Source organism: Streptopelia decaocto, assembly GCF_964273445.1.
Source record: "Streptopelia decaocto genome assembly, chromosome: 1".
NCBI lineage: Eukaryota > Metazoa > Chordata > Aves > Columbiformes > Columbidae > Streptopelia > Streptopelia decaocto.
In genome coordinates this window covers 181,105,319-181,126,808 of record NC_138663.1, presented here as the reverse complement: position 1 = coordinate 181,126,808, position 21,490 = coordinate 181,105,319, and the positions used below count along the sequence as shown (strand labels likewise).

Genomic DNA, 21,490 nt, shown 5'->3' with positions numbered 1-21,490 from the left:
ACCAACAAGGGAATAGATGCCCCAAAAGTAACACTCATACCTCAAAAGCAAAAGTAAAATAATAGTTTTCTGTGACACGTTTTTCAGAGACACGGAATTTTTAAATGTTTCCTTCAGAATATTACAAAATTTAGAATTCAGAAACAGAAATGTTGAATAATTCAGAAACCAGATTTTGAAGATGGTTCTCACCTAGTCAGAGAATAAAAATAGATCATGTGCTTTGTGCTAGATTTCCAGAATTTACAAAAAAAAAAACGAACTGAAAAAAGTCAAACCAAAAATCCTTTGCTGAAGTGATTAATAGAAAAGTTTTGAAAATGTAAGATGTGAAAGGGAATTCTCAATTATTTGCACACATAGACACAAAAATCACAAATTAAGGCATGAAAAAAGACACATTGAATAAATCATTCATCATAACTTATTTTCACAGTTCCTGAGCCATAGAAAAGTGCTTATCATCAAGTGATTTTTGGAGATACTTGTATTTTCTTACCTTGGATACAGTTTAGATGGATGAGTTACCATTGCTCTCCATGCTTATCAAATTAGGAGGATGCATTTTTAAATTCAATTACATCCTCAGTGGAAATGGTTTTTCTGACTCTGGTAATCTTTGGAGAGGAATTATGCACAGTCTATAAAGCTTCACATTTCAAAACCTAATTTTGAATGTTATTCAAGAGGTTAATTTAAGATTCATCTTCCTAAAGAGGAGTTAAATAAAACTGATAGAAGGCTGGAACTTGTTGAGTCGTTGAGAGGTTTATCAGCATGTGAGTATGAGTTCATTAGTTTTAATTAGTATAATCACTAATGTTGCATTAACAGTTTGGTGAGAGAAAGTAATTGCTCACACCCACTGTATTAGATTGGGAGATTAGAATTCATTTTATGAGGCAATTAGCATTTCAGGGATTTTTTAAAAGGCTTTTATGATCTGCCATTGCAGTAACCTCCTTCACCAAAAAGAGTTTAAATTAACCATAACTTTCATTCTAATGGGATGCAAAAATTAATGTAGAATTAAGTGTGAACCAGCAATCCCACTGTGATAAGCAGGCAGCTAAATCTCGATTAGTTTATAATGACCTATTTTATTTCCCAGACAATGACAGTCATTTATCTGTCCTCAATTCATTATCTTCTTGGAAAGTTTATATTCTTGAATTTTATACAGCAAAACAAATAAAATATGAGGAAAAGTAGAACAGTGGTATCAAAGTAATAATTCTCCAAAGAAAAAGCTGCAAGGTTCGATAATGGGGCTTAAATAGTCAATTATTCTTCATAGCAGATATCAGAGACAGAAGAAACAGCTCAATTTGACACCCAGTGCCTTGGAAAGAACCATGAATTTCACAGTAGCAACAATCACAACCCTGACAAAATGAGAATGAATATACAGGACTTTGTAATCCTGGTTGGCAAGGAAGCCCAGGTCATCCGAGTGTTGGGACAGTTGACCCAAGAGGTTGCCTTCCGAAACATCTTGAACAGCAAAAATGAAAGTTCTGATGTGAAAAACTGCTTGAAATACGAACACTTGTTCTCATGGCAAGGCTGTAATGAAAGTCATCATGGTATCCATGGAGAGATGAGACAATGCATCATTTGCAACATATCTGGCACCTGTTATAGGGGATTATGCTTCTCCCTGGTTAAAAAAAATCTCTGCTCAAAAATAGCTGAATAAAGCCTGTATCTGCTGTGACTTAGATGTGGCATGGAGGAGGAGAACTGTTAGAAGTTAGAACCATACTATTTTTTGTGTAATTTTGGATACATAAGTTAAAATAAGCAGACATAGGGCTGTTTCCAGCTGATTACATGAATATTCCTAAAACATACATTAAAGCAAAATGGACATGTATATATACAGGTACTCTTCATGCTTATACTCCTTATAAGCTTCTCCAAAGGAGTTCAGAGGGAGACAATGTCCTTCTACATTTATGCATCTAAAATTTTGGTAGAACTAGACAGATGGGATCTCAGCTTCAGTCACCCAGGCCGCAGCTGGTGCCACCTTTAGAAGGTAAGTTAGTCCAGCTGAGACCTGAACCCACCACTGGTAAGGACTGCCTTCGTCTACTGACTGCAGATGCAGTCCAAGGGAACGAGGTTTTTGTCTCCGATGGCTGAAGTAAATGTTTAAAATTGGGTAGGGCGAATCATGACCGGCATGCCTGTGCCTTACGGTTTGCCTACAGAGTTATTAAGGAGAGTCATTACTCTTTCTAAATAGCATTACATGTGGATGCACTTTTGGTCAAATAAGACTTTCTCATTTCTCCTCAACAACATCCACTTGACATGGTTAGACACTTTCGCTTCCTAGTCCTCATGTGGAATTATTCTGCAAGACCTGATGCCTTTTCAGCTAGCTGTCTTACCTTAATCCAAATTTGCTTTAGTATAATAGTGCCCTTAATTTGCCACCCATCCACCTTTGAGAGACATTTAAGATTTATGGAGATAAGCGTATCAATTAAGCACAAATACACTGACCAAAAAAAAAAAAAAAAAAATTAAGGCATAATATACAACAAAACCTGACTTGTATTTCACAAATTATGGGTGTTATGAAGCATATTGTTTCAGGAGAAATGCCTGTATTTACCAGTGTGTTTCATTAAAGAATAATAAAGCCATACATATTTCATTTTCTTCTTCTGAGCTGCAAGAGCCTTAAATATATAAAATACCCCATTCTGTTCTTGCTTTTCTGTGATTTTTTTTTTCTTTTTAATCAGATTTTTCCCCCAAAAGTAATGAAATTTCCTTTTAAACACATACATCACTTTCATTTGAAGTGACCTATCATGGCTCAAATACTTTTTCTCTCCTCCTGGAGAACAAGGCAACTGCCAGCACCTTCTGCTGTGCAGATGCAGGCCTGCACTGCCCTTGATCTCAGTTTGGTTTCCACACTGCTGAGTTCCTGGTGTTCTCACTGGTGTTGTTTTAGGTGGGGTATTAGGTGGCTGGTGTCTATGGGGTTTGTACCTTGCATATCTCCACCAGTTCCTGGCCCACCTGCTATCACATGTAATTTCTCTCTTCTCATAGTATGCACCGACCCGCTGTGCATCTGTGCAGACATCTGCGGAGCAAGGTGTCCTCCCTCCCTGTCATCATCACGAAGCCGTGCACGACCCTCAGCTGGTTCCCTGCATGTGCCCGCTCTTCTCCTGCCCATGGGAAGGGCACTTGGAGGTGGTGGTGTCCCACCTGAGGCAGACCCACCACATCAATATCCTTCAGGGGGCAGAGATTGTCTTCCTGGCCACGGACATGCACCTGCCCGCACCCACAGACTGGATCATCATGCACTCTTGCCTTGGACACCAGTTTTTGCTGGTCCTCAGGAAGCAGGAGAAGTATGAAGGCCACCCCCAGTTCTTCGCTACGATGATGCTGATTGGCACACCGACCCAAGCTGACAATTTCACCTACCGGCTCGAGCTCAACAGGAATCAGAGGCGCCTTAAATGGGAGGCAACCCCCAGGTCGGTACTGGAGCGTGTTGACTCTGTCATTTCAGATGGGGATTGCCTTGTGCTGAACACTTCCTTGGCTCAGCTCTTTTCTGACAACGGAAGCCTAGCGATAGGAATTGCAATAACCACCAGCAAAGTTCACAACACTGAAGCTGAAATGTGAGCGGGAAGCGGAAGAGGAGGGGGAAAAATGGTGCTCTAGCTGCCTTGTGAGAGCAAGAACTTGCGGACTTTTTGGGGGGGTCTCAGGTCTTTTATGGTATTTAGTACTTGTCCACAGTGGGCATTATGTAAACATCCTGTGGTTACAGTCTCTGTGTAATGTATTTACCGTTTTGTTAATACAATTTTATGAGAAGTTTTAAAGAGGCTAATCAATTTATTGCTGCCCTCCAGCAACACTGGAAGCAACACTTGCTCCTGGAAAGGGTACCCAGGGTGACTCATAGAAACCTTTAGTCTGAACATGCTATATGCAAATGTGTTTCCTTCATTTCCTGCCTAATTGCCTGGTATTAAGGAGGTCCCCTGCCTAGTAAAAGGTAAAGTATTCCACTAATGGACAAGAGCACCCAGATTTCCATATTACCAATAGTGATTTAACTCTTACACTGTGGTCACAAGCAAGCCCTGGGAAGCTGGCAATTTCAGAGCTCCTTTCAGCTTCTGAGAAAGCAACCTTCACCACCCAGACAATGAAATCTTCAGAAGAAAAAGTCACCACCTCTACTGAGCCAGGGCCTGGGAAGAATCATCCTGCATTAAATCGGGGATGACATCTAATGAGTGGGTGGTGAAATCTCACTCTTGTGTCATGATGGGCAGTGAGAGGCTTGCTAGATGGTCTGGCTCCAGGATAGAGATGACCACAGCCAGCCACAGGGCCATTCACCTTTTTAGCTGTTATTTCCTTAAACATTCAAAAAGAGATTTTCAGAAAATAAAGTATCAGGGCCGTCCTAAGTTGTGTACTGATCTTGCTATTGAATTCTGTGCTCCTTAGACCCACAGTGTGTGCTGCTGAATATTGATTTTAAACAGTGCAGCCAGAATATCTGCTTGCAAACTGGCTATGAGATTTGAAATATTCACCTTGAAAAATAACCCTAATTTTTTTTCTTCCATACACGTGGGGGGTGGTGATGGTTCTTTTCTTCTGCTGAGGGTGTTTCACAGATGGCAATAGCCACAAGAAGACACAGGCTTCTCTAAGAGCTTCTCCTTTGGATGGCTCCTTGGGGAGTGTCAGAAGCAGGTGCTGGCCACTTCCTGACACTTGTTCCCATCTGCAGTCAGGCGTGTCTCCTCCATAGCCAACAACAGCAGGGAAATCCCACTGCAGCAGGTAATGTGTTGAACTATGGGGCTCTACAGTGCCTGTGACACTTGAGAAGCATGGGAAATTGTCTTTTCCTGTTTTCTCTTCTGCCCATGGGTGGCTGTGGCCTGTACGCTCTTGAATGCTTTTTTTGAGAAGCATCTGGCGGGTTGAGTCATTTAGTAGCTAGAGCGACTGAAGGTCATTGCTTGAATCTCTTGAAAAACCAAAGAAGAAAGGAAAGCAAGCTAAGACCAGTCCTTCAGTGTTTCAAAAGGCATCTCGTTGTAGTGAGCTTTGAGTAAGCAAAAACGCTGATGCAAATCTCTCCCACCTGCTGCTCTCCTGGGAATTATTATAAATGACGCGTGAAATAAAACAAATTGCAATTTTCCTGAGATGAATGCTACGCAGGTAATGTCTTCTGAGTTGCAGATGCACCTCGCCTCCTTCCTTTGGCTTTCGTAGCAGGTCACTGCTCAGAGAGGAGCTAGGGTCTCTTCAACAGGCTGCTCATGACCACTCAAGCTGGGGTCTGAAGAAGAAGCCTCAGTCCCTGTAAGAGTATGCTGGGGCACATCTTCACAGCTCTCCCACCTCTGAATTTGGGGTGCCAAGGGGACATGCTGTTTTGCAGTGCTTCACTGGAGCACACAGGCTTTGGAGTGGTTTGTTTTTTCCCTGCGATGTTAAATATTCAGAACCAGCAACTGCTGCCCTTTCCCTAAATGATAGCTATGAATAAATCATTGGCATTTTTGTGGACTGCAACTGGCTTCTCCAGTTCCTCCGGCAAATATTCTACTGCTGCATTAAAACCAAGCAGAAACAATAAAACCTCAATAAAAGCAATTCCTCTAGCTTAAACTTCCTGAATTCTTTGTACACTGTGGTAAGAAACCTAATACAACTCTGCTTTTGTTGCCTGATCACAACCGGTTCTTGTGGAAGTAATATTCCTCAGGTATTCACTTGTTCCAGACTATCTACTTCTTGCTAGTTGGCACCTTTTATTCTTAAATTATCTACTGAAATGAAGAATGAGCTGTTGGTACTTTTGGGCACACCCCTCGCCAAAGGACTAGTGTTTTTCTGGTAGGATGAGTGTTACTGCAGCAGTTCTCTGGGATGGGCATCTCCATCCCTTGCCAACATCCTGGTTTTCTGGTTTCAATGCAGTATGAGACACGGTGGCAATGTGACCCCCCCCCCGGCATGGACCTCCTCACATCCCATGTGTCCTTTTCCCAGTGTTTTCTCATGACCACATCAAAAGTTCAGCTTTTCCATTTCCTTTCCAGTCCTCCCCCTCATCTGGTGGCCACCCTTCTCAGCTCATTCTCAGGCTCTCAACCTGGGTCTCACCTTTCGACTTGCACAGCCCAAGGTGCTTCTTGCCTCTTCCTTTTTTTGCCTCTTGGGTGCTGTTGCTTAAATTGTTCTTGCTGCTCCTTGCAGCCAAACAAGTAAGCTCCCTGCTTGGCTCTCTCCACAGCTGCAAAACCCCAGCTCTGGCAGGGATTTCAGAAATTCAGATACATTGGAGTACTGATGAAAATCTGCCCAGTAATACCCCCAGTACCGAAAAGAAGGACACATTTTTGAGAGAAAGAAGACACAGTTGCCTAAATCCAACCTTCATAAGTATCTCAACATAAAACTCAAATTTTTAACGGTATATTTAAGGACTTTCTGCTCTGGAAGATATTCTAATTCTGTCATAATACAAAACTGATGAGCAAACCTTCACTGCCATAAAGCAAAGGTGAAACAAATAGTCTACATGTTGGGACATAAATCCTAAAATATTGGTAAGTAGGATCAACAAAGAAATTCAGTTTACATGCACTCTGATAGTGTCCATAATATAGCATTTTTTACAGCTCTCTACTCATGGTTGAAAGGCAGCTGTAGCTTGACTTCCTAAATCTGGGCTGAAATTGAGGCTCCTAGAATTCATTTTGTACTGTAATATTTTACATCTTTATAATGTTTTATACCAGTCACTCCAAATTCCTTCAAAAATGTGAACAACACAGTCTTACACTTCTTTGAAGTAAGGCAGTACCCTTCATTTGGTACATGAGAAAATGAGGTGTTGCAAAAATTGTTATGTGGATGTTGCAAAATTCTGTTTCCCTATCTACCTGAAAGCAGGTTTGGGGTGGGTTTTTTTTTGTTTTGGTTTGGTTTGGTTTGGGTTTTTTTTAATGTTTTGTTGGTTTTTTTTTTTTCAGATAGACAAAATGGTGTTTGAGGTTTTTTAAGAGTTTTTACATATGTTCCTGGGTGGATTTTCTTGTGCCTAGATTAGTAAATTGCAACAGTAATTTCATCAGGCTGAGCCAGATGAATAGCTACCAGACCCACTAGAAAACCTACTTTGGTTCTTGTGCACTATCCATCAGACACAGTGCGAATGTCAATGTCAGATCTGTAGTAAAACAGCATTAGTGCTTTCAGCTCAACCCCATTATGAATCAAGCTCACATCATATATCCATGACTCCTTATAAATCAGCTGAAGCATCCTGAGTCTCATCATCTTGAAGATGACAAAGGATCTCGCTGTGCCAGTGCCAGCTGGAGGGCTTGCTGAGAAGTAGGGCAGTAGTCCTCTTCCCACTGGACTCTGATATTACATCCTCTGTTTCATACCATCCTTTATGAATAGAGGCCTACTGAAGAAAGGAGGGATGGTAAATTATGGAGAATGAAAGGGTTATAACAAGATGAATGGTTTACAATAAATTGCCAGATACTGCTGCATGGCTCTCTCTTTTGGACATCAGAGGAATGAAACCAAATTGACAGTACTCTAGTATAGGTGATTTATCTGCTTCTCTAGCCCATAAAACACCTGAAAAACACTTTCATTGGAGAAGAGTCCATCAAAACAGACTTGGAGGTGCACTTCTGCTCCACTTGGATCAGAAACACCATCTCACGTGGAGGAGCTGCAGCTTCTGAACCGTTCAGACACAAGCATAAGCTTATAATCCCCTTTTTTTTTAATCCAATTAACTCCGAGTGCTAACACCATGTGAGTGACAGGTGAAAGACAGAGATTGCCACATGTATCATCACAAGAACTAATCACACAAAGAGATGATTCATCTTCTGCAGAGATGACCCTGGAGAAAACAAGGGGGTTTCAGGGCAGGGTAGCACAGGGTAGTGCCTGCAGGATCCAGAGACAAACATATACAACTGAGGGAAGAGCTCAACCTCTGGACAGAAATGTTACAGAATCCACTTGGAATGAGGTCACAGAGGGAGCTGTCATGAAAATGATCAGACCTCCTAAGAGTAGCAATTCAGTGAGGAGCTGAGGCTCTGTGCAGGGACGTGTCTCTTCACATCAGCACCGTCTACCCAGTAAAAGGGTCTCTCATCTGCTGGGAGCCTTGTCTTGGGAGCCGTGCAGATAAGAGGATCAGCCCTTGGCACTGTGGGTCTGCATGCAGATGGCCCTGATGCTGCACAGTGAATGCAGACACTCAGACCCAGTTCTGCTCCACACCAAATTGGGTACCCAGCTACCTGCAGCTGCTAGTGGCTCCTCCAAGTCCTGGCACCTAACATTTTGTTGTCTTTCCCCTGCATAGCTCCCACCAAGGAAGGAAAGTATTTGCTGAAAACCACTCAAAAAAACTTTGGCAGAACATCAGATTAAACCTATACCTCATACTCTTGGTTAGAATTATGATCAGTCATTCTTTCTCCACAAAGGCAATAGATTAATGCATAGCTTTTTTATAGCCCTTTGGGCTTCGCTGCTCCAGAACAAGCATGTGAAAGATTAGCAGGCAGTGATCATCTTCAAGAGAAGGATGAGGACTACCACCCTTTGCAAAGATGGCTGTTCTCACAGTACTTTCACAAAGGGGTGCCAAGCTTCAAAAAAGAACCTAACAAACCTTAGTGGGAAGCAAATAGAAAACACCAATTGCAAAGCCTGCTGTCCTTTGAGTGGAATGAGCTTTATATCTTCTAGGTACTGAAAATCCTCCTGAGACACTGCCTATCTGAATACATCACTTAATCTTGTAGAAAGCCCCAGGACTGGGGGGTTCTTGCTGTTAGAAATTGCATCAAGTAACCTTATTGGAGATAAATGACTTTGAACTTTCATGGCAACAGTGATGAACTGCTTCAACATCCATGTGGTGCAGGCTGAAAAATCAGAGCTTTTAGACAAAGAAATAAACCTATTCAAATGCAAACATGAGATTTGGGGCAGAGTTTTCAGGTAAACCTAAAAACATTTTCTTTATTGCTGCAGTCTGATTGTCTGCATAGCAATAGTAATTTCACTGCCAGTCAGGTCCTGTTGGCCTGAGTTCAAGAGAAACTCAGATATTCTTCCTTCCTCTACTAGAGGGAGACCACTTTAAAAAGTAAAGCAAGCACTGTCATATATGAAACATGTCTGGAAAGGACCTTTATTTTCAGACTGGACTGCTTGGCCAGCAGACTGTAGGCAGAGTGCAACATCTCTTCCCCCAGAGGGTGGTGGAGCACTGGAACAGGCTCCCCAGGGAGGTGTCACGGCCCCAAGCCTGACAGTGTTCAAGAAGCAACTGGACAACACCCTCAGACACATGGTGTGAACTGTGGTCTTGTCCTGTGCAGGGACAGGAGCTGGACTTGATGGTGCTTGTAAGTCCCTTCCAGCTCAGAATACTGTATGGTTCTATGATCTTCTACCTGTTTAGGGTGCATCCAGAGCCACAAGCACAGCCTATGGAGACACTTTCTTCATGTTACAATCCCTGCTTCAACTATTGAAGCTAACAGCTGCCAGCCAGCTGGCTTGAAGTCTTCAATGACTTTAAGACTGTTCTTTAAAAATCTACTAATATCGACTTTTAGGCCAAGGTGTTTTTAGGGCACGAGACAGGAGGCTCCACTGATGCTCTGCAAGGCTCATCAGTGTGTGCATGGGAGGGATGCAGGCAAATACTGCGTCTTCGCCTCTGCTTTTCACAGCACTGGACACACCCGCAGGAATCCTTCTGGATATCTCCCAATAAACTGTGGCAAGTGGCTGGACCACAGAACTGGATGACACCAGTTGTAGAGATGTTCAGTCCAACAGCAGCCAAAATCTTTGTGAGTCCCTCTCTTAGGTTTGTGAATTAAAACAGCATCTTGCACAGAAACATCAGGCCCATTCTTATCTCCATCAGATAGCTTGGGATTCATCTCTGGCTTCTGATAATGACAGTAGGCTACAAAACATAACTAGGTGGTACTGCACCTTCCACAGTAGTATCTTGATGCAGAGAAAGGTCTCTGGGAATCAAAGTAATAAAAATGAATAATTGTATAATATACTAACATAAAATAATAATGCAGTGAGGTCTTTTAGGGCTGATAGCATCTTTAAAAGAAGCAGCTGATCCTGAAAGGGATCATTACTCAAAATGAGCTTCAGGTGATGCCTGTGCTTCTGCCTTATTGAGATGTGGAAGAACATAACCAGAAGAATGACAGTCTCAGGACTACCCTGATTACTCAAAGAAGTGCTGAACTAAAAAAAATTAGCTAAGAGAGTCCTGAGTGCAGCAAAACTAAATTGCTATTGCCTCTGGGCAGCAGTTTCTTGTGACATGAGTCCTTGGAAAAGGATTTCCAGTAAGCATAGAGAGTTGAATTTCGGCAGGTCACAGCCCCTGCTCTGTCACTCCCATAGTTTTTGCAAAGAAATACTTAACCGGTACTTCAAAAAAAAAGAAAAAATAGTGTAAGTATCTAGTGAATGGTGTGACCAGTGTCAGAGCTGTCAAGGAGATTTATTCCGCCTCCTCTGGGTAAGCCTCCAGGAGACTCCTCTGCTGGCTTGTCAGAAGACAGGGACAGCCCCAGGTCCAAGGAGGACCGGCTGCGTTCCTGACAGCCTGTAAATTGTTGTTGCTGTTGTACAGCGATTGTGTGTGATAGCTTCCATGCTGAAACCTGGCAGAGATTAAACCTGGGCCCTCCAGCAGTTTATGTCTGTACTGGCTGATGTTGACAGAGCAGTCTGTGAGTTATGGCAAACTCACCAGCCCTATAGCCCTGTTATGCAGAACTGACATGTGCCGACCGGTGGTTATGTACACACTGGGAGGTCATGTTAAGAAGATTTCTGCATGTGGTATGTCCTTAGTGTATTGAGGGTGAGCACTTAATCATACTGTCTGTGCTGCGTCACATTTCACCTGTGATTGCTCCTCACATCTCACTCCTGATTGCTCTTCCTCTCTCAGCGGGAAACCTGGAAGAACCAGAGCTGAGTCACCAGCAGTGCAGCTGTCCAGGACACTGGGGCCAGCACAGATGCACCACAGGGGGTGCACATCCTGGAGGGCACATCATTGTACATAGAGAGAAACTCCAAATAGCACAGATAGAAGTGCTGAGAAGTCCTTGAATACAAGCCTTAACTTCAGATATCCTCCCATCCAGAGAGGAACAGAGATTTCTTTCTCCAAAATGCACTTGTCTTCACTGCTGAGTTCACTCAAGCTGCAACCTAAGTGAAGGTCTTACCATGGCTCATTTAGTTTCCCTGTGTGGTGATGGTTACATTTCCCATGCAGTCAGGGGCTGTCAGGTCAAATGTGTCACACTCTGGGCTCTCAGTTCCTCGGTGATGTACATGATTTTTTTGCAGCATAGGTGCAATGTAGCTCTTCTCCAGACCTGATGATGTCCTCCAGGAACAGGCTTCTTGCAGAAACCGCACGTACACCGTCCAGCCACAAGGTCAGAATGATCCTTTCCAGCCATAGATCTGTGAAGTCGTTATGCTAACACTGCATTGCTCTGAGGTCCATGATCTGACTACATGTTAGCCAGCACAAGCATCAGAAGCCATTCTACCACAACAGTCTCAGCACTTTACCAGGTTAAGTCACTGGCTCAGACCACGGTGAGTCAACTGCCCATCTTGGAGCTAAGTTAACCCTACCAATTGCAGGCATCTGCAAGGCTGATATACTGTCTGACACTAAAAACAAACAAAAAACCAAAATTTTTCATCTCCTGATTGTGCCAAGCCAACACAACAGCCAGTTCTAGAGAGAGGTCTAAACCATCACAGATAAATTAGGAGCTACACTGCAGAAGAAAGTTGACAGTTGGACAAAATCTAACTGAGATACAAGGAGTGGTGTAGTTCATCAGGTGCTGAAAATGAGAAGAGATGGAGAGACACTGATGAGGAGGATTATGGCCAAGTGGCCAAATGCAAATGTGACAGGAAAAAGACAGTCCTAGGTTACAGGTTAAGAGGTTTTTCTGGAGTAACCTTTAGTTTTGGTGATAATGCCCTGACAGAAAGCTGACACAGCTTGGCTTTCAGACCTGTCAGGCTGGGTAGCAGCCAAGAACAGCGTTTATTCATTACATATAAAGTGAGCAAATTATCCAGGGAAGACAGTCAATAAACATGGAGCCTCATGGCACCATTTTCACAGGGTGACCTTTCAAAGTATAATTGCATATTAAAGGACTCGATGGTAATCTTCTGTGATCAGAGAAGCACTAACCAAGATGGCTTCAGAACATATTTGTTGTCAAGCAGGAGTGCATTGGAAAATGGCTGTGTAATTAAAGGCTGCTTTTGGCTAGCTCTCACAGGAGGCCATGATCAGGAGAGGTCCTCCTGACTCCTCAGCTACACAAATATTTGGTCTCAGATCCTCTAGGGAAAGGCAGAAATGATGGTGGTAATGCTGAGAAGCATTTTCATTGTCACTAAAATGCCTATGGTTTACTGTTCTTTTCTCATCCAGTGGTGACAACTGCATTCAAATCACTTTGTCTGGGGAAGATTTTGCTTGTGGTCATGGTGACGTATGATCCTTGGAACAGTCCTTAGTCCCTCAGACCACGCACTTCCAGCTGCAGCTCCAGCTCAAACACCTTCATGGAGTATGAGGCCACCACCCCCAAAGCAGAAGACCTGGCTGTCCACTCATCACCCCACTCAAGAGCAGTCCCTTCCCTGGCAAGCAACCTTGCCTCCAGACCAAACACCCCACAAAACTGTCCTTATTCCTTCACAGGCAGCAATCCCATTCCCTTGCAGTGCTTAAAGTCCCTCACTTCCATTCTCCTAAAAAGAACACAAAACATCTCTATGTTATCTCAATATAATTGCACAAGACTTCATTCCCCCAGAGGGCTAGGGAATCCTGGCTATCTCTTCAGCCTCGTGTTAGATGCCACATGTCATAACAGTGTCCTTTCCCAGAACAGACACATTTAACCCTGAGGCAAACTAGTGCAAAGCATTGCGATGTGCACAGCAGGCAGAAAATAAACAAGAAACTGTGAGACGGGCTTCCAGTTCCAGTTATGGTAGAAAGAGGCATCAAGGAAGACAATGAGGAGTGAGTGGGGCTGGGCTGGCAAGGTGGGCATCCCTGAAGCTCAGCAAAGGACTATGGAGAAGGGGGTTTTCTGGAACATGTTTAGTCTATGATTTAATTACGGTTCAGGTCATTTAATCCAAATGCTTAGCTTAACTCTGAAATATTGAGGTGTGTCCATCTGTGAGCATCAATGACAGCATCTTCAAAAGTCCATTTTTTCTTTTAAAATTCAAGCAGCATCAATCTGCTAATGTCTCAAGAAAATTCTTCAAGAAATTGAAACTCCTCCTTTTTGGATGAGCAGTACAAAGCTGTGCCACTTGAGATCCTTATGATGGTAAAGCTCCTAGAGCTTCATTTAAGGGCAGATACATAGTAATTTTTTCCTAGGACTTCAATCAGGAGATCTTTGTGTATGCTTAAGCATTCTACTGGACAGGGAAGGACTATGTAAAGACTCAAAGATAAGTAGGAGTAACCTGCCTGGACTCAAGTGAGCCATGCCAGTTTGGAATTTAAGTAAAGAAAGTGGCATAAGAATAGGTAAGAAATTTACTGTACAAATGCTAAGCAGTGCTTCCTTCCATATGTTTTTTGACATATACTTCTATTTGCTACCATTCATATTCCATTGTCCCTCCCAAATATTTGCCATGGACTTAATATATTACACTGTATGAAGTGGTCAGACAGAATTTCTTAATCTGGACCAATGTATATAATTTTCTAAAAATGCTTATGATGATGTATTACATGAAAGAGCTGCAATAAACCTTTCTATTGGTATCTGTAAAACGTTTCACAATGTCTGCCATGAAAAATGCCATTAAATCCTACTTGGCATTCTCAGCTTGTATCACCCACTTGCATTGGAGGGCTACTTTTATGAAAAGGGTAGTGCATCATGAAAGGGTAGAAATGAAATATTAGGAATAAAAGAAAATTTGCCAAAGGGCACTACCTGCTAAAACTTGCCTTACAGTTTGTTATTGCCTACCTTTAATCTTCTACAGTCACAACGAGTCTAAAAAGAAAAGTGTCACCATCACTAAAGGCAAAACACAAGTTCCAGTACTCCCAGCTTGGGCTGCCCTCAGTTGCCCCTGTGCGCTGGATTCATCATCACCTGCATTTGGTGGTGGGAGGCTGAAAATACATGTGGGAATCAGAGCTTTGGTCCTGTGTCTAGCCCAAAGCTGGTCATGTGGAGAAATAAAGAAAGAGGTTCTTGGCATTTTCAAATCTTTCTGCCATTTCACTAGATGGAAAAAACATGAGGCTGCTCCTCATTTCTTGCTGGTTTTGGGGTTTGATTTTTGTTTGCTTGTTTGTTTTCTGGACAATTAACAGGGAATATACTTTAGCACTGCTCCATAAATTGTCCAGGACCTTCACAGATCGTTTCTTTAATTTCAGGTTGGTTATTGGCTAGATCAGAATTGGATCTCTAACCCTATTCCCTGTCAATTCCTTTGAACATCAATCTTTTTCTTTGCTTTCTTATTGCCAAAACCTGTTTCAGGTGCTCATGAAGCTTGATAGAAATTGCCTTGAAAAGAGCTGAGTGATCAAAACTGACCAGATGTGCAAGATGAATATTCATGTTTTATTGGAGCAACCTCCACTCTCTTCTCTGAGCAGGGTACCCTCAGCTGACCTGTTGTCTCTCATACAAATTACTGCCTCATTACCACCCATTCCTCTGGAATAGACCCTGCAAGGGACATTGAGCTCATGTAAAATAATTCAGCAAAACAGTGAAAAAAACCCTGTATCTGATTCAGAGCAGAGGCACCTGCAAATGAAAACGAATTTGGAGAGACTACAAGAACCAGATTCTCCCCTTGGACATGAAGCATGAACGTTGTACCTTCTGACTTTAGACATCTGGAAGATGAGTACCTGTGTCTGCACAAGTCACCAGTAGTTTCCTTTGTGGAGAGTGCATGTAGGACACTTTGAGGATGTGACCCATTTTAACCATTTAGACACTTGCTTTGGGAAGAAAGGAATAAAATTGTTACATTGCTCACATCAACCTCTGCTCTTTGTTGGGGGCTCAATCTCCAGCAAAACCAGAGTGAAACCTACCCCAAATGCTGAAAATTAGAAGTGAAAGGTGCTTTGTGTTTGCACTCCTTCTGTATGCTAAAATTCCCCAGGGAGATAATGCATTTACCAGCTGGCAACAACAAAAGACTACCAAAGGAGCATCCTGGACTGTGTGTTTGCATTGGTTTCAGTTCAGCAGCAAACAGATAATTTAATTTCTGTTGTCCTCACTTTCTCTGGCCTGCCACCACAATCCTAGACTGTGTTTCAACGAGATCTAAAGAGGAGGACTCCACCTCTTTCAAGATTAACAGCTTTCTTCATGGCAGACAAAAAAAAGAGCTGATGATGGAGGAAGGAGACCCAAGAGATGATTTTCCTCTGCTTCCCCATGAACAAATACACTGGTGCTTGCAGAGAGAGCAGTTTCCACCTTGCAGAGAAGGCAGTCGTGCCTTAAAACCCAAGGCAGGGAGGGGCAGAGTGCTTTCTGTGGACCGGAGTGATATTGGGGGAGGCAGTGTAGTACTTCCTTTAATACAGCCAAATTTCATGCACAGCAAGAACTGGGACTAAAAATAGACCAGGATGCTAATGAGGGCCTGGCGCACACCGTCTGTATGACGGCATGATGATTCTTTTTGAAAATGCAATAATTTAAGGGGTTGTTTCATTTTGTTGCTTTCTGCTGCAAAGTGTTCAGAAACACGAGGCCGTTTGGGTCTTCAATTTTTCTCCTTAATCTTAGGAAAATGAAATGTTAATAGACAAAAGAGAAAGTGAATAGAAGCAAGAGTTGCTTTATTTTTCCTGAGGCTGCTTGTGTGTGATCAGCAAACAAAGTAGGTCAGAGAGGGTTTTCATAACATTTCAGGTGAATTTCCACACAGGCCAAGATGGGAGACCAGGATATTTCTTACGCAGAACAATTTTAATTTTCCCCAATTTGTGCATGCTGGGGGCTGAAGCTTTCACACATTTTTTTTTTTTTTATTCCAACCCAAAGGTTAGATATGTAGCTTGTGCAAGAGATGGACTGTGAGCTCCAGCTGGACCTTTCTGTAAGCCCAGGACATTTCTGCAAGCCTGGGACATTTCTGCAGCCTCATGGCCCTTTCCCAGACTCTACACTGTCCCCTAGGAGCACATACATGATGCAGCATGATGCCCTCTTTTACAGGCACCACTGGGAGCTCCCTGTCCTCAGCTTGGTCACCTTGCTTCCTGAAACCCACCCAGCAGCTCCAGGTCAGCCCAGGACACTCACTTTCATGGGATACCTGAATCTCCGGCTGCCCATATAGCTCATACACAGGCTTTCCCTGGGGATAAGACATCCCACCACCCTGGGAGAGAGCAGGGTCAGAGGGAAGGGCTTGCTCACGTCTGTGAGCAGCACGGACACAGCAGAACTGAAATTCAGGCTCAGATGCAGCTGCTGGTGTGAGGCTGAGGTGCCCCCAGCTCTGGTGCACCCAGGCAAAATTGCCTAATGGTTCAGGCATGATGAGGACATTGCATGGCGTATAGCTGTGTAAATCGCACCTCCAAAGGAAAACAGGCTGAAAAAACGAGCAGGAAGCTAGAAAAGTTTATGAAACATATCTGTTTTTTCCTGTCCAAGACAGCCAACTGCCTGTCACTTAGTAGCCTACATCAGTGGACCATAAAGCATGCAGTCTATCAGGAGCTGTTTTCTGGCACATGCACACTTGTCTCCTATAAATACTACTCCAGGAGAGAACAAAACAAGTATTGTCTCTTAATGTTCCCATTAGAGATGGTAATTAATGCATCATGACATGACTAAATTGTAAGAAGAAATTGCTGCAATGAGAAGTCACCAAAAGCGGGATTCAGATTAGTGTTCATTTCGAGATCAATTCTTTCTTCTTTACTTGAAGAGCAAGGGACCAGTTATTCCTCATTATGAAGGATTTATTAGTCTGCTTTCCTGAATTTCGGGTCATAATGGAGCTTTGTTATTTTTAATAGATTAATGTACTCCTTCCCTAGTGTTTTGTCAAATAATAAAATTTACAAGGCAATAAAAGGAAAAAGGAAAAACACACATAAAAGAACCAGCCCCTGTGTCATAAGTCTTGGGCAGGTGAATGTGTGTGCGCCTTTGTGTGTGCGTGTGTATAGGAGAGAGGTTGTTTATTGCATCGTCCAGTGCAGAATGAAATAATTTATGTACCATCTACATGCAAATGTATCTTTCATTTAGGTAATAAACTGCACCCTTGTATAATTTACCCCAACAATAGGCCTGTGAAGACAGCGCTACTAATCTTCAAAAATCAACTGTGCCTTTTCAAAAGGGATTTTGTCTTTCTATGAATTGATCAAACTTGACAAGTAATTTCAACCTAATGTTCACGGCTATCCTCCTCTCTCCTCACCATCTGTAGGTGAGAAATCCTATTTTCTGGAAGTGACAGGGTAATGCAAGAGGCTGCAGACAACTGAAAAAAAAAGTGGTTTTCCCAGAGCTACAGGAAAAACAAGGGTAGATTCAAGAAGGATATGAGACTAGGGTTTCTTTCTGTACAAATGATAAATTCTTCATATCTGCAACTATCCACATGGAGTCACATTTTTTGAAACCACTAAGACTAATGGGAGCAACTGAAACATTAAAACATCTCTGTATTTTAAACACTTTGGTAAAACTACTCCAGTGGAAAAGCCTTGTTCTTGTTAACAAATATAATAAAGGCTCTCAGAAGAAGTTAATTCTTCAAACTTATTGCATCAAGGAAAAGTGCATTGTAGACAAAGAGACTGAATGTAAACTCAGTTTGCTTCCAGATTTATTTATAAAAATATCAGCTTTGACTGAAAGCTGGTCAGTCCTACATCAAGCAATACCTAAGAAACTGGAAAAGGGCCAGTTATCACCCTGCCAGGATCACTGACATGACTGAGTTAAATCCAAAACAATCTGCACAGCTACAAGAGAGTCTTTTGCAAATTTGAGGTTTTCTCCAAGAAAGTACAATGCCAGCTTCTTAGGGCCATTTTCTTCCACATCGGGACACTTCAAGGAACACAGAGCACCAGTGGATGGAGATTCTGGTATGCTTAGGCTGAGAGTATCCAAACCCAAATATAAGAACATCTGTGTGTAATTCATACAAATACACTAAGGCTAAGCGACTAATTATTTTTTTTTACATAGAAAACCTCCCCAGCAAGCAGGAGGTTCTCATGTGGGACAACAGGTGCCCTCACACCCACCCCAGGTTGACAAGATGTTTTTTCTCACCATGTCTACGTCTAGATAACTGGATCCAGGAGTGTCCTCAGCTGCTGGGTCCTGCTACACATCTGCATGTGTCCTGCCTCCAAGACCTCCAAGCCAGGGTCTTTCCCTCACACACACTCTACTTCCCACAGAAAGAAGTCCCCTAAGCCCTCTCTTCAGCCCTCCTCTGGGGTTGCTTATTGTTATCTTTGGGACAGGCCTGCTAAACATAAGCTCGTGTACTCATTTCATGAGGATGAGAGGGATAAATGGTGGCCAGCAGGAGAGCTGTGACTCAAGGCCAGCTGTGGGTCAGGTTGAAGCACCCACTGTGCAAGGCACAAAGGATGTCTGGAGGGTGGCGATTCATTTGGTGTCACAAGAATTTTAGAAGTTCTGAAATCTACTTTAATTTTCCCATTAGAAGAAGTTCCGTAGCTTCTGATGGTTTTCACAGTAGGGGATTATGTCAAAACAGATTGAAAAGGTCCTTTGGAAGATTGAAAAGGTCAGGGCTTTCAGGTCTTTCTGTATTTGTTTCCCCTTTATTTCCTTCCCTCACGGATATAACTAGACAGTCCACCTCTAACTTCACTATAGCAGACTGGGAAAGCTCAGGCAAAATCAATATATGACCACAAAATATCTTCTTCAGGGAAAAAAAAAAAAAAAAGTTAGCAAAAAAATACATTTACACATTTTTAAATTAAAAAAAATCTCTGCCACTCACGTCACATTTTTTTCCCAGATGTTGCAGCTGAAACAAAATCTAAGCTTCTTTCTGTTGTCAGGTAGGTGGACACTCTGCTAGTTCCTCAACCAAGAAAATTATCTTCATCTCAATGCCTGGTCATTGCTGATTAATGTGTGTCATGGTGTTTTCTGATTGCACAAGCAAGAGCAGATCCCTCAGATTTGCCCCATGAGGGCACTGGCAGCAGTAAGTCAGTGGAGTAGAGGCAGGTTGGCCATAGAAGGACAGAGATGAAATTTTTTTTTTTTGATCACAGAACTCACCAGAATGGTACTTCTGAGCCAGGAAATTGCTAGGTGTGTTTGTTTCCACTGCAATAAAGGGAATGGGATTTCTTTTCCATTCTATGTAAATAAATAGTGGTTTGCCAAAATACACTGGACTCTACTAACAGCATTACTCTTGTAGGTAAAACAAAATAAAATAAAACAATGCCTCTATACTAATTCATTAATTTTTTTAATCAGACAGTCCTGAAGAATGCTGTTTTTTCCCCTTAAGCCTTTAGGCTTCCTGGGGTTATGAGCTTAAACCTGCAGTGACATCATAGTGCCGGACCCCTCTTCTTCTTCTCTTCTCTTCTCTTCTCTTCTCTTCTCTTCTCTTCTCTTCTCTTCTCTTCTCTTCTCTTCTCTTCTCTTCTCTTCTCTCTCTTCCTCCTCTCCTCTCCTCTCCTCTCCTCTCCTCTCCTCTCCTCTCCTCTCCTCTCCTCTCCTCTCCTCTCCTCTCCTCTCCTCTCCTCTCCTCTCCTCTCCTCTCCTCTCCTCTCCTCTCCTCTCCTCTCCTCTCCTCTCCTCTCCTCTCCTCTCCTCTCCTCTCCTCTCCTCTCCTCTCCTCTCCTCTCCTCTCCTCTCCTCTCCTCTCCTCCCCTCCCCTCCCCTCCCCTCCCCTCCCCTCCCCTCCCCTCCCCTCCCCTCTCCTCTCCTCTCCTCTCCTCTCCTCTCCTCTCCTCTCCTCTCCTCTCCTCTCCTCTCCTCTCCTCTCCTCTCCTCTCCTCTCCTCTCCTCTCCTCTCCTCTCCTCTCCTCTCCTCTCCTCTCCTCTCCTCTCCTCTCCTCTCCTCTCCTCTCCTCTCCTCTCCTCTCCTCTCCTCTCCTCTCCTCTCCTCTCCTCTCCTCTCTTCCTTTCTCTTCTTCTTTGTTAGCTGTTGCTCTGGGCCATCTATCAACATCAGGCAGGATCAGACTTGTTGTTCCCACCACCAGTAGAAAAAAGTTCATTAAGTTCTCCAGATCGTTTGAGTCATTGGAGGGAACAGGGTGAGAGCTCAATGTCAACAAAACCTCCATTTCTCTCTGAAAAGAGAGGCAGCAGACTAAGTTACTGCCAATTTCCATAAAGTCATAAAAATCCAGCAGTATCAGTAAGATAGGATTCAGTCCACATCTCCTCATTAGTCAGAGGGATGGGAGGATATGGAGATGTCAAAGTAATCTGGAGCAGACAATGAAAGTTGTCAAGGCTCCTCTGATTAAAACTGCAAATCCTACAACCCTAACCCTAATCCCCCCCTGTGGAAAGGGGAGATTAGCTTGGGTCCCCAAAAAAGATAACTCTATCTTTTCCTTAAATTACGTGTTAAAATTCAATCTCCTCCCAGGAGACGGCATGCAAGGATATTGCTTTTTCTCTCCCCTTAATTAAGAAAGTACAAGAAAGTAAACATTGCTGTTTGCACAGTGCCTGACAAAGCGGAGCGGGTGCCTCTGTGCTCGTGGATTGCTTTATTAGCACATTAAGCCTGCCCACACGGCTGGGGGGCTGAGCAAAGGGGGGTTTTTCCAGTCCTTGGGGTTAAATGGTGTTTTGCAAGATGCTGGAGCAATCTGTCAACTTCTCCTCCCATCTACACCAGTGTGAATCTGCAGCATGTGGATGTGCTGCCGGGAAGAGCCAGTCTGCCTCCTCAGGCCTCGCATGCTCCTCTGATCATTAGGGGCTATTTTTTTAATGAGATTGTTTTCTCCATGATCTGTGCATACCAGGATGATCCTGATCTCTCTGAGGCTCCTGATCCAGCCAAATCTTTGCATCCCCAGAAGCCACCTTTAACATAACTGGGACAGGCCATGAAGTCTGCTTTCTCGGCAGCATGTCAAAGGGATGCATTCATGTGTTTTAAACTAAGGAGCTCATAGCCCACAACCATGGTCTGCCTGGCAGCAGCCAGTTGGATAGTTGTTCAGAAGATGGTCAACTTTGGCACATGGTGAAACTGTCCCCTCTGGTATCCTCCTGACATCCTT

At 43.2% G+C, this 21,490-nt stretch overlaps 1 protein-coding gene across 1 annotated transcript in view; it reads left to right on the top strand.

The window, feature by feature from the left end:
- SIAH3 (siah E3 ubiquitin protein ligase family member 3) overlaps window positions 1–3,678 on the top strand; it is a 46,212-nt gene extending 42,534 nt beyond the window's left edge. The window contains exon 2 of the mRNA XM_082065992.1: window positions 3,076–3,678. Within this exon, the coding sequence (XP_081922118.1) occupies window positions 3,076–3,669 (594 nt within the window). The 3' untranslated portion in view covers window positions 3,670–3,678. The remainder of the gene's footprint in view (window positions 1–3,075) is intronic.
- The last annotated feature ends 17,812 nt before the right edge of the window (window positions 3,679–21,490 follow it).